We start from the raw sequence: 14021 nt of genomic DNA, 5'->3' as shown, positions 1-14021 counted from the left end.
AGTGAAGAGTGAGAATGTGGAAGTGGAGAGTGAGACTGTGGCAACCATGACCTGCATACAGAACCCCTGGGGAACAATTTACTTTCAACAGGTAGATTTTTGTTTCTTATCTACCAACCTAATGCTATGTGACCTTTCCAGTGAAAATGCATAGCCATAAATGGACCCACAGAACTATTAGGCATTATGTAATGCATAAACAAAATTATTTTATTAAAATTACAGGTATTTTTACAGGTATTTTGCAGAAGTTTGTTAGGGTGGACTTTTGTCTTGGATTGCTGAGGTCATCTCACATTATTGACAAATGGCTTAATCCAAAACAGCTTGCTGATCCATTATGAAGACACATACACAGATTCTGAAGCAAAATGTTTGGGGAAATTTAAAATGCACTTAGGCATGGGCCTAAGTGAGCTTAAAAGCATGTAGAACAGAACTGATATTGAACCAATTCTTTTTATTTTCATCAGAAGAACTTAGAAAAATGTATACTACTGTCAGTTTTAAATACAAAGGCTCTAGAGATGCAGAAACAGTAATTTTTTTTTTAATCCATTTGCACTTGCTGCCCTGTGGCCCTGCAGTGACATTATACGTCTGAGATGGTCTGGATGGAATGGTCTCAAGAAATCTGTATGCTCATTTCAGAGCACTCCATCAAGAAAAGAAAAAGAAGCGGAAAATCAGACTTCGCACATCCCAAAGGGCTGTCTCAATGTGAAACACACAGATGAAGTCAGCTTTAAATGAACGATGGGGGAATTTGTGGGGAATCCCCTGAGTTCCTAAGTAAGTCCTTTAGGACAACTTCAGTACTTTAGAATTTTGCCCAAATGTTTACACTTACAGCCTCTGTCTGATGCCTTCATGTCAGAGGGTTATTTCTTAAGGAGCAAATCTGGTGACTACATTCTTTTAGATTACGTCAGTACTTCTTGCATATTTGGGTTGCATCAGCTGCCTCTGTGAAATGCCAAATCCTATTTTCCTCACATGCAACGGTGAAGATGTCCTTTTCCCTTTTTTCCAGCATCACTATGATCAGAATATTCACTGAAAACTGTGTTATTTTTCCTTGTGTTTTAAAGATGGAGACAGGAAGAATGTTTACTAAATGCATATTAGGGAGGTACTTTAAATGAGTGGAAATAATTTTTCATAAACAAGAGTGTTTTAAATAATCCCATTCAGCCTGTCTTAAAGGATGGAGACACTGTATGCTTTCTCATTACTCACACTAATGATTTCCCACACAATTAGCTGTTACTGAAGTATCCTTTTTTTTCCTGCAGATTAATTCAGTTCATAATTCCCCTTTTCCCTGGCTGCAGCCAACTGACACCATCTAATAGCTGACTCTGAGGAAATAATAGTGAATTTTTCTGCAGGATTCAGAAGCCTGCTAATAGAAGATTCTGGAAGAGTATTCCTCTATTTGTGAAGGTACTTGTAGCACACTGTTTAAATGGAGTAAGATAGGCTTCATTTGCACTGGAGAATTACAATTTTAATATGCAAGTAGCCTGAACATTCTGCAGCTTTAAGAAATAACTTGAATATTACTTGTTCTCCTAGTCAATGAGAAACATGCTCTTCAGCAGAAAATAGAAAAACAGTTAAAATGCAAAGGAAACAGAATTTAATGAGAACACATTATTTTGAATAATATACATATGTACATTTTTAAATTCTAACTGCCTGACAGATCAGCTTCTATGTTTGTAAATTAAAATACAGTGTCACATTAAATGAGTTAAAAGACTTTATTTTAAACCTCAAATGTATTTTGCAATCTGTCATATTGCATTTATTACTTTTCATGGCAGTATTCTTGTAAAAGTCAACACCAATGAAAAACTCTCATATGCGATTTTTGCCATTTTTTAATAAAACAAGTGAGGGTGGCATCTTGGGCCTGATTTCTTCTTGTGCCTCTACTGATTATTTTACTAAAATATATAGGTTTTATACTGCATTTTTAAAGCTGTCTCTTTGTCTTTTCTGTTCACCAATAAGGAAAAGAAATTAATGAAAAATACATGTATTTTTCAGGGAATTATTACTTTAAAAAAGAAAAAATTAAGAAATGGGCAGTTTGGAGCACCCCAAGGAAAGGGACTGTCAGTCTGAAGAAAAATTGCTATTTCAAGCAAAGGTGGCATAAGCCTTTGCCATTCTTGGAGTTGTTGGCATTTCCTTTCAGTATGTTATAAAGAAAAAGAAGTACTTGCAGATGCTTTGATTTCCTGTTCCCATGTCTTCATATACATCTAGGAAAGAACATATATATAGATATATATAACAGTTGTCCACAATGCTGCCTTTCTTTTCTTTAAAAAAACACTGTTGTAAACATGTAAACAAACCAGCAGTTCTAATTACAGAAGTAAAACAGTTCTTCAGCCTGCTCACATTTGCAACCCATTGACTGAATTTTCAGTATGCATAATATGTCTAATATTTAAAAGACAAGACAGATTTGAGCCATAGATAATATAATTGCTAATATGGCACCCTGCATTGCTGCTCTTTCAGTACAGATATTTCAAGCTGCTCATGCATTACCAACAATAATGTATTGGAGCACTTGCTAAAGGGTGGTGGTAATGGTGGGCTGAGTCAGTGCAGTCCACAGTACAAACCCTGTGCTGAAATGCCTGGCAAGACTTTGCATCCTCACTGCTCTTCAGCAGCTGGCAGAGCAGAAATCTGTGAAATGATTAATTCTTGATCTGAGAGAAACACTGTGGATCAGAGGAGAGGGAGATGATGTAAAATTATCTTCATTTGGAGTGAAAATGAAAACCAAGTTACAAAGAGTTTCTGTTATCAGAACAGTTGAGGGCTGTCAGTGTTTATCTGTAAAAGCTGGCTAAATCTCTAGCTCATTAGCATTTACAGCCACTTGCATATTTCTTTCATATGTGGAAGAGCCTGTTGTCCTGTTTGTCACACAATTTATATTTTGTTGAAAAAAATGTGCAAAAAAATGTCATAAAACCCCCAAACCAACATGGCTTAAAAAAGTCTTAATGAAATACTTGAGTATGTGACAGTCCTGTAACTCCCACTGACTGTGGAGAGATGGAGCAGAACAGTTTCCTCAAAATCTGACTTTGAGTTTTCCATTTGATTGTTTTGAGGAGCAGAGGAGGTGAATCTGCAAAAGACTGTTGTGAACACCAACTAATGTGAACACATGAATATAAAACTTTGCACAGCCAGCTATCATCTCACCTCATGTTTCAACTGCAATTAGGTTATGAGTCCAGCAGTCCAAACCCAAGAGAGTTGAAGAGTTTAATTATTTTTTAGCAGTATTTTTACCTTTTAAGAGCTGATGTGCATTTAAAATTTTGTAACTGTTTAGAGTGTCAAAGGCATAAGTGCATGTGTGGATAAAAGGATAAAAATGCTGATAAAAGCACAAAGAAAAGTGGAAGGGAAAAGCTATTCCCAGGTGTTAGGCATTGGCTAGTCTGTGAATGTGCTTGTACTCTCATTGGGATTTCTAAGAGCAAGAGAAAGAACACCAGCTAATGCTGGTGAAGTTACACTCAAGAGAGGATCTGAAGGATTTTCAGACTGCAAATCTGAGAATGAAACATTGCTTTTGACTTTTCTTTGCACATTTATTTTAATAAATTTATGAAATTACAGCAGTTCCAGTTGGAAGCACTGGGAATAAGAGCAAAATGATCAGTTTACTAATAAACCTGTTTGGCTCCCATATCTGTTCTTTTTGTTTTGTACAAAGAGAGATTCCTGCCATAAGCAGAGTGCAAGCAAGTTTTGTACCATTTTTCTCGTGAATATTGCTGATTATTGTACAGATGGTTGCATACCAAGTCTGTGGGATTCATCCATAAGCAATCATTACTTTGCACTACAGGAGTTTGCATTTACTTTCCCAGCTTTATTCCCTGTTCTGTGGTGTTTTGTTTTTCCCTTATACTGAATGCTGAAGCATCCTGCTGTAAGCATCAGTGTTCACTGTTGTCCTTATTTATTTATCACTCAGAGTGTTCCTTCTCAGCAGGTCAGGAATTGGAAAATTCATGAACATGGTCTTTCTAATCTGAGTAGTTTACCCAGTATCATGCTTAGCAGATTTTGTGTTATTAGTGAAAATTTTGTTCCTATGTTTCTTTTTTAAAATACGAAATATGAAAAGAGCAGCAAAACAGGTTTATGCAAATTAGTTCTTTACAACTACAGAATATGCTTTGCGAAGTTTGAGTTGAAATCTGAACTGTCACAAAGTTGAAGTTACCTTTTTGTTGCATTCATTCCTTTTTTCAGAGGGGTCATGTATCAGTGAGAGAATTGAGAAGGAAGACATGTAGGAGGGAAGAATAAAAAAATATGTACTTTATGAATGCTATTTTGTACATCTGGCTTCAAAAATCATCTTAGGGTTCAAAGTGAAAAATGCCAAGCAGAACAAAAGCATAATTAGTAATTCATTGTTGCTTTCTCACAACTTGTTTTTACAACCATGGCTGTATGTTTGCATACGTAATTTGGACACACAGTTGAAGATAAAACTGGCACAAAATTTTTTGTACTGTAAGTACAGCATGCTAATGCAGTCACATAAACATTGTGATTATTAAGCCAACTGATTAGTATATGGGTAAGAGTGTGTATTTTTCTTTTCAACCGAAAAAGAAACAGAACACATCATAAAAACATGGACAATGTGATATAATAGGCTTGTTACCAAATAAAGTCTTGTGTCCTGTTCTTAATTTGTAAGAAAGACTTTCAATATTCACGAAAGATTTATGGCAGCTATACTGCAATTACAGAAACTTTACAGTGTATCCACTCTTCTTATGCCAAGAAGCGCTACACAGTAGGTGACTTGAACAAAACCAGGTCTACCAGACACTAACCACATAAGAACAACATGCTGTGGCCTTCCTGGTATTTAACTCAGCAAAAGTGTTTTTGTGGAGTTCCCAGACAAGGTACTGCAGAACAAAATTCTTTTGCTCTAAAGACACTGCTTACTCAAGCAACTAATATTAATATTAGCAATTAATATTTCAGTGGCTATTTTAATAACCATTGATAAGTGATCAGCTGACCAGTTTCAACATGGCAAAAAAGCCCACCCTAACTCTACTTGACACATGGCTGGCAGGTCTGGAAGCTGTGCTGCCAATTAAATTGCTTTGATTGAATATTTAACCTGCTCAGTAGGAAGTGCTGATGTCCCAGTGCTGTGAAGCTATAGTTACCACCTTAAATTACGCAGGAATTTTCATCTGAAATAGTGTTTGAAGATCTTACCTTTTTTTTCACACTTACACAAAACTGACATGATGAAACAACAGACTGGTGTCTTCAGGAAAAGTGAGGAATTGGATAGGAAATGGTGGAGAAACTGGTGTAGCTTTTACCTGTTTTCCTTCCTTACCCCTCTCAATGGAATCAAATAACAGCTACCAAAATTTAAATTGTTCCAGATGCTGAAGTTTTTGCCTTTGAGCTACCACATGAGTGAATGCAGCCTTTAACTTACTGTTGGTGGTCTTGTTGCGGCTGGTCAGGAACGTGCTGAATAACTTCATAAACCGTATTAAGCATATCCTGGCCTGGGACAAAGTCAGAGCCAGGAACAGATTGACTTGAAACCTAAAAGTAGCAAAGTGTATTCCTACTGTAAGTAAAAATAGGAAAAGATTTAACAGAAATTAGACTGATAATGTAACTTGTCTTTTTTTTAACTTTTCATCAATGTTTTGTGTGGCTTGAACAGGTCATGTCTATTAGTTTACATTTCATTTTGGGTAAGTATTCATAACATTTATAAAAAGGCAAGTAATAGTTTTAAATTCAGTTAGCACCTTAAAAGATTTAGGATGCAACTTCTGCATTTAATATAGCAAGTACTTTATATTAACATACCGCAAGTCAAGAAAGAAACATTCAATAAAGAGAGAGCAGAAGAACAGACAGTAAAGAAGAAGAAAATATTCAGGGCATGGGTTCAGCATAAAACTCCCACTAGCATGTCAAAGACAGAGAAGTGCAAAGAATTTCCATAAATGAAGTAGTAATGAAATTGTTCAATATCTTAAGTATATTAATCTGATCTTATGTCAACACAACAGACATACCTAGACTCCCCATCCATAAGAAATTCCCAGTCTTTCTGCCTATACCCTACCTCCAGCTCTTCATTATCTCCACTTTCTTATTTTCCCCTTTCTCTACTAACCAAAATCATAGAATCATAGAATCATAAAATCAGCTGAGTTGGAAGGGACCTCCGAGATCATCAAGTCCAACCCTTGATCCAACACCGCCGTGGTTCCCAGACCATGGCACTAAGTGCCACATCCAGTCTCATCTTAAAAATCTCCAGGGACAGTGAATCCACCACTTCCCTGGGCAGCCCATTCCAATGCCTGATTACCCTCTCTGTAAAGAATTTCTTCCTAATATCCAACCTAAACCTCCCCTGGCACAGCTTAAGACCATGCCCTCTTGTCTTACTGATAGATGCCTGGGAGAAGAGACCAACCCCCACCTGGCTACAACCTCCTTTCAGGGAGTTGTAGAGAGTGATGAAGTCTCCCCTGAGCGTCCTCTTCTCCAGGCTGAACAACCCCAGCTCCCTCAGCCTCTCCTCATAGGATTTGTGCTCAAGTCCCTTCACCAGCCTCGTTGCTCTTCTCTGGACCTGCTCCAGCACCTCAATATCCTTCCTCAACTGAGGGGCCCAGAACTGGACACAGTACTCAAGGTGTGGCCTCACCACTGTCGAGTACAGGGGAAGAATCACTTCCCTGGACCTGTTGGCCACACTGTTCCTGATACAGGCCGGGATGCCACTGGCCTTTTTGGCCACCTGGGCACACTGCTGGCTCATGTTCAGCTTCCTGTCCATCCAAACTCCCAGGTCCCTTTCTGCCTGGCTGCTCTCCAGCCACTCTGTCCCCAGCCTGTAGTGCTGCAGGGGGTTGTTGTGGCCAAAGTGCAGGACCCGGCACTCGGTCTTGTTGAACCTCATCCCGTTGGAATCAGCCCAACTCTCCAGTCTGCTCAGGTCCCTCTGCAGAGCCCTCCTGCCTTCCAGCTGATCGACACTTCCCCCCAACTCAGTGTCATCTGCAAATTTGCTGATGGTGGACTCAATCTCCTCATCTAAATCATCAATAAAGATATTAAATAAAACTGGGTCCAACACTGATCCCTGGGGGACACCACTAGTGATCGGTTGCCAACTGGATGCAGAACCGTTCATCACCACTCTCTGGGCCCGGCCCTCCAGCCAGTTCCTACCCCAGCACAGAGTGCCCCTGTCCAAGCCCTGGGCTGCCAGCTTTTTCAGGAATATGCTGTGGGAGACGGTGTCAAAGGCTTTGCTGAAGGCCATGTAGACAACATCCACAGCCTTCCCCTCATCCACCAGGCAGGTCACCTGATCATAAAAGGAGATCACGTTGGTCAGACAGGACCTGCCCTTCGTAAACCCGTGTTGGCTGGGTCTGATCCCTTGTCCATTCTGTAGGTGCTGTGTGATTGCACTGAGAATGATCTGCTCCATAACCTTGCCAGGCACTGAGGTCAGGCTGACAGTGGATCAAATCAGTGAATGAGTGGATCAAATGCCGACTTTATCTGCAATACTACAAATCTGAGTAACGGAACATAAACCAGAGGAGTTTCTCCTTGAAATTTTACTGAAAATTATTATAGATTTCTTTGCTTGTACATCCATTCTGTTGTCCTTGTCACTAGTCTCTCCCTTCTGACCTACCAAGGCCCTGATTCTTGCAAAATTGTGATATGATCAGCCTAAGGGATATAGAATCATAGAAGGTTTGGGTTGGAAGGGACCTTAAAGATCATCTACCTGCAACCCCTCTCCTGCCATGGGCAGGGACACCTTTCACTAGACCAGGTTGCTCAAAGTCCAACCTGACTTTGAACACTTCCAGTTATGACACATTCACAACTGAGGCAACCTGTTCCAATGCCTCACCACCCTCACAGTACATAATTTATTCCTAATACATAATCTAAATATACCCTCTTCAGTATAATATCACAGTGTACTGAAGGCTGTAATCATTTAGGGCCTGATCTCTAAATTAATAAGCCTCTCATTGTCACAAACTGTCACAGATACAGTTCAGTTCCTGTTTTCTAAGAGCCTTTTATCTCATATGCTGCTGTAAAAGTCTGTCCTCTCCACTAACATTTACGATAGCACTCTAGCCCTATAAATGTATATTTCAATCATCCAACTCCATCAGAGAATTTATTAGTCTATGACTGGTTTTTTTCTAATACATCACGTATTGTGAGTACTAATCATAATAACAAAATAGGTGTGACAATGTGACCCTGTAACCATGCTTTAAGAGCTCTCCCTTACCTGAACATATTGATACTCTCAAAAGGCACAGCATTCTATTGCCAGAGATTTTCTCTAGCGTGGGAAAGTCGCTCTTCCGCTTCCTCCCAATTTCACTCTGTTGTCCCTAAATTTTGTGGCCCTGTTTCTGATTTTTTCTTGGTCCTTTTACACAACATTCAGAATCATCTCCAACTACTACACAGTAATCTCAGCAAAGACACAATGCAAAGAAGCAGCAAATGCAGTAGGATTTTTTTCTGCTAGCAAAATTCCTTTGCTTGTCCTGCTCTACAATACATGAAGCTAAACAAATATTTTTGTGAAATACAGCTGAGATTTGGCTTACATATTTTTTTACAATGAAAATTTTAAATACCTCCCTGAGACTTTTCTGCAGTGACAGAGTTGCATTTTGCATGAGCAGCAATATTAGGGTCAAGGGACAAAATGGCATCACAATAGTTACTTGTGTGACACAAGTGGTTCAGTGTTACCCAACACTACTAATATTCTTTTAATTTAGGGTAGTTGAATGGAGATTCCTGTCTTTAGAGCTTGGTTATTCCTTACTGCACCATGCTGATAAAAAGTACTGAACTAGTAATGCAGTAAAGAAAGAGTAAATACTGGGTAAACAATAGCCATGAATATAGTGTCATACAGACATCTGTAAAAAGCAACAAGAAGCAAACCTACAGAAGGATTCTAGTACAGATATTTAGCACACCTTAAGAAATAGATGAGGAACCATCTGCTTATGATATAAAATCACATACCCTAGAACCACTGGCAAGATCAGGAAAAGCGACAAACTCATATATCCCAAAATCATCTGAAGCACTTTCATGTCCTAAAGTTAGAACAGACAAACATGAAAAAAAAGGATCAAGATGTAATATGAACCTGGAAAATAATGGCTGGCAAAGTATTTTGGCCTAATTTTTAAAACATCTGAATACTGTTTATGTGATCTGATTTAAACTACTTCCCTGCCAAGCTCTTAAACTGGTGTAGAGTGAGCACACTGTGCACACTGTGCTGGTGTGCAGAGTGCTTGGTGATCTCCAACATCTTGGACCAAGTGAGGGGCATCTTGCTAACCTTAGTTTTGGTAGAGCCATTGGTACTGTCTTTGTTGGAAGGCTAAAGTGACAAATTTACTTTCATTTCCCATAGGAAAGAGGCCCAATCCATAAACTCTGCACATCTACACTGTAGTGAGGCAGTACCACCTGAATCTTTTACAATGCTGACAATAATAAAAGGAAACATGATACTAATAGGTGCCAAATTATTATTTGGGATGCCAGGTACAGCTTGTATTTAGATGTAGTTAAGAGCTGGTAGTTAGGCGTAGTTAGTCTCTTTCTCTACCCTCCCACTGTCCAGGACGTTGGAGACTCTCAGCTGTCTCTTGGGCATCACTCCACAGCAAAGACTGCAGCACCAACAACAATGCTGAGATCCTGTCCTCTGATATCACTTGTTTGGGTGAAGGGCTCTCTGTGCTCAAGTGAAATTCTTACCTTCCTAAGATTTGTATAGTTCCCTATTCTCATGCATGTAGCAGTTTACAGTCTGCTCTGACACTCTGGTAGAAAGGGATGGGAATAAAAGTGCTACCCTTCCAAAGGATGGCTGGTCTCCATATCCTGCCCAGGATCATGTGGGAAGGATTGTGGAGGGAAAAGAGAAAGTGAAAAAAACCACTCTGGGTCCTGATGACAGAGAGAAACGTAGTACAGAATATGGCAGAAGGTTAAACATATACACTGTAATATCATGTATTATCTCATGATTTTGTAACAATTGGTGCCATGAACATCTGTAATTGTGATCCTCCCATGGTGTATCCCCTCTTACTGCTATCCCAGAATGACAATAATTTATGTCATATGGTGAGAGCAGTGGGATACAGATGACTCTAACCTCAAAATACTGGGATTAACAGCTAGAATTCAAGCCAACAGGGTACATACTGCTGTGAACTCCAGGCATGAGCTAAATTTATGCTGACTTGTCATTTTGGTCCTAAGCTAACATAGAGGTGTGCAACTCAAGTTAAAAACACACTTCCCTTCCTTGTCTTCTTTCCTTTTTATGTGGAGATTTTTTTTTTCAGGAAAGGATTTTGACCTTATGCTCATATTTCTTTTATTAGCATTACCTGAAAATGCCTGTGCCTTTCTGTAATCAGCCTCTGGCCTAGAAAACATAAACATGTTTCTCAGTTTGACGTCACAAGCCAAGGAAAGAAAATTAATATGATAAAATACAATTCTCTTGATAGAAAGGACTTCAAGACCTAAGAATGATTTATTTTTGTACCTGCTTTGCAGCTTCTGTTGTATCACTGAAAAGAAGAAGAAAAAAAATTATTCCTTTTGCTCTGACGATTCAAAAGGACAACTGGACTGTGCCTAACATTTACATACCTTTATATGGCTGATATCTTTTCCATAGGAATAAAAAAGTCATAGCTAGGATCAAAAATAATGAAATTCCTGTTATTACTGCAAGTGAAGATAAAGATTTTCCCTTTTGGGCCAGCTTTTCCAACCCTGTGACAAAGAAGATGAATACTGTATTTAGTTTCTTGTTCTCTACAATGTGCTACAATGACACTGAAAAATACATCTTTTGAAATTACTTTGAAGCTAGTAAAGCTGCATAGAGATACAAAACAGGTACAAAATTTGGGTTCTTGTGAATTGGTAATATTTACTTTTCCCCACAAATCTTCAACTAAGAAAGCAATGATATGCATATCAAAAACACGTCCAGAAGAAGGTTGGTACCTAAAGCTAAATGAAGGTTAGTTAATATAATCCACAAATCACAGCATCACAAAAAGTAGGATTGTATTTTAACTTTAGGCATAGAGACACTGAACTACCAAGAAACTGGGTGACAAGTGAGCAGGTTGTGTTAGATGGGAGGGAAATCCTCTAAGTGGTAGGAGCTGTAGAGTAGGAGGGGATAAAAGAACCATTATACTTTTTATCAAGATTTTCAGATCACCGACAGTCTGGTTGTTTATCAAACCCCATCAAACCCCAATAAATTATGTTTGTTTGAATTCATGTCTAAATATATCTAAAATATTTCTTTCCCTTGCTCAGATCTTTTGCTGGGATATGCATTAGCAGCAGTTTGCCAGCAGGATTTACTGATACAACACAAATACAAATTGCCTAAAATTACATATTCAAAAGCACATGGAAAACATTTGCAGTGAATTTTGGAAAGACAGGAACGTGATAGGAAGTGCCAGACATAGTTGCTTGTGCACCCTTAATCTCTGCCTTTGCTCTGAACTGTGCAGAATTCTCATAATTGATGGCCATGTCACAATCCGTATATGTAAATTAATGGTGCATATTTGTCAGTGCCAGCTTTATAAGTACAATTCAAATGTGTATTATTTAGCTGGATGTATTTCCTGTACTTGATGAACTCCTGTGCAGAGAGCTAGAGTTGCTTACATCTACTTACATCTCTGTTGTACACTGGCATTGTGCTGGCTGCATGTGCAGTGGTTATCATGAAGATTAAATATGAGGATTTAGAACTAGATGTGTCCTGAAGGTAAGGGAAAATAAATCACTCCAATTTCACCAAATTTTTTCATAGTCCTTCAATGTACTGCTTTCCTTAGGGGAAAAAAAGGCCAAATGCTGGAAAATCAGATGAGTTCTTAAAATTGTCCTTTAAAATTAATTATTTCAAATTTAGATTCAATAATCATACCAGTGCAGAAAACAAAGACATGCTCTGCATGCATTTAACACGCTCAGGTTGACTCACCTTGAGAACTGAGCAATGGCTTGTGTACATAATGAGATACCTCCTCTTATTTTGAAATCTGGCTAAAACTGGGTAAAAGCTTAGTGCAATTGTTGATATAATTGTAACTTATTGATACAATTATTTAACAGTGCTTGATGCTTTTTTTTTTGATGCTTGATCATTTTTAGTATTAATTAGGCAGCTGTTTATAGCACCATATAGGTGAGTTTCTATCCTTTAGTTGGGAAGTTGTGTAAGGTCTTCTGAAACATCAGACTTCCTGTTGCTGCTGAAAATGGGGTTTCTGGTATTTTGAAAAGCATAGTCCAGGCTACATATCTAGATTATGGAGATAGGGAAAAGGAATATGGAGCAACTTTCACAGTCTTTGCTTGGTATGTTTATTCAGTTACAACCAGAATTTAGCCTGAGCAGCATCTCTGAGATTTAGCCTTGAGTGTGAATTCATACCTCTCGGAATCAGTCAGTGCTGCATTGCAAAGTGTGGGCTTGACATCTGGATTTAGTGCTATCTGGATAAATACTCATCAAAAAGAATATGGTTACAGAGGGGGAAAATGGCCTTTTTACATTTTTAAATACACAGGATAAAATGTTTTAATAATACGTATTAAAGTAAAATATTTGTAATTAGGAAATTTATTATTTCAAGTGCAACTTAACATGAAGCTGTGGAGTTTTCCCTTCTTTTGGCCCTTTGAAAGGAAATCTCAGCTACACTTCTTAACACATATTGATGAATATTCACATATATATCATAGCTTACACAAACTTCCTGGAGAAATGTCATGTTTATTTCTATTGACACAGCTCTTATTGCATTTGCTTTCACCACTAACCACAAAGTTTAGTTTTCAAGTGCAGTATTTTCATTGTAAAATCGCAAGGCATCTTCCTTCCAGCATACTGAAAGCCATGGATTTGTGATGAATCAATAAATCATCCTGAATGATGGACATCTGCTCTCCTTGTTTATCTGACTAACAAATGGCTGAGCTCTTTGTTCTGCACAAGTGAAATTGCTTTGTTAAATTTTCTAAAGGCAATCTATTCTATCTTGTTGAACATTAATAACATACACTCCTTTATCTGAAAATACTTGTATCCATCTGTACTAATAAGAGATATCACACTTCCTCAATATCTTGTTCTTCCCTGTATGCTTCTGGAGATTTTCTGAAAAACTGCTTTGTTGCTCTTTAACACAATCTGATAGAGGAGTTGAGGTTATAGTGTAGGAGAACAGAACCTAGCAGTCAATCCAGAGATTCACAAAAATGACAGTGAAATAATTTTTATGAACATTGTAATAAAACCCCACAAAACTTCAGTCTTAGTGGGCCTCGTTCGAAGTTGTGTCACACAGTGAGTAAATCCTGTATCGCAAACCCTGAATGGCCAAAAGCCCCTTTACTGCATTGTTAGCCAGACCTCAATTCTGATACATACTCTAAGAATTATCCCTTTCTATGTGGCTGACACTCCAATCAGATATTACAGTTACAGCAATAACGTTAATTTCTTACCTACAGAAGTAACCACGACAGTGAAGTGAGTTTCATCTCGTTTTCCAGTCATGTTGTTGAAAGCACGGCACATGTAATCTATTGTCTTCTGGGCCACTTTATCAGATACAACTTCCAGATGGGGTCCATATTTGATTACATGAGTGGTATTGTCATCCCTTCGAATCCACGAATAAGTATTTGGTGGATTTGAATCTGCTGAACAGTCAAACAGTATAACTTCTCCCATGTCAACTGTAAACACTGCCCCTATATTCAGACCTTTATCTGACTTAACTCTAAGACCATAAGGTCCATCTGCATTG

General features: G+C 38.3%; 1 protein-coding gene across 2 annotated transcripts in view; it reads right to left on the bottom strand.

Moving 5' to 3' along the window:
• Positions 1 to 440: 440 nt before the first annotated feature.
• Positions 441 to 14021, bottom strand: part of HEPACAM2 (HEPACAM family member 2) — a 28511-nt gene continuing 14930 nt past the window's right edge. Inside the window, exons 4-10 of one of the 2 annotated variants that reach the window (XR_010435557.1) lie at positions 13717 to 14013; positions 10816 to 10941; positions 10709 to 10733; positions 10548 to 10585; positions 9157 to 9230; positions 4277 to 5646; positions 441 to 2273 (exon numbers count right to left, since the gene is read on the bottom strand). Coding sequence is in view for 1 of the 2 variants with exons in the window: in XM_064677547.1 (XP_064533617.1) it covers positions 2264 to 2273; positions 5534 to 5646; positions 9157 to 9230; positions 10548 to 10585; positions 10709 to 10733; positions 10816 to 10941; positions 13717 to 14013 (683 nt within the window). In the remaining variant the exon portion in view is untranslated. The remainder of the gene's footprint in view (positions 2274 to 4276; positions 5647 to 9156; positions 9231 to 10547; positions 10586 to 10708; positions 10734 to 10815; positions 10942 to 13716; positions 14014 to 14021) is intronic. The other variant, XM_064677547.1, reaches the window with a different exon arrangement.

The sequence above is a fragment of the Pseudopipra pipra genome, chromosome 1 (assembly GCF_036250125.1).
Source record: "Pseudopipra pipra isolate bDixPip1 chromosome 1, bDixPip1.hap1, whole genome shotgun sequence".
In the NCBI taxonomy this organism is placed as follows: Eukaryota; Metazoa; Chordata; class Aves; order Passeriformes; family Pipridae; genus Pseudopipra; species Pseudopipra pipra.
Note: the sequence above shows the minus strand (reverse complement) of the source record. Positions and strands in the feature narration are given on the sequence as shown.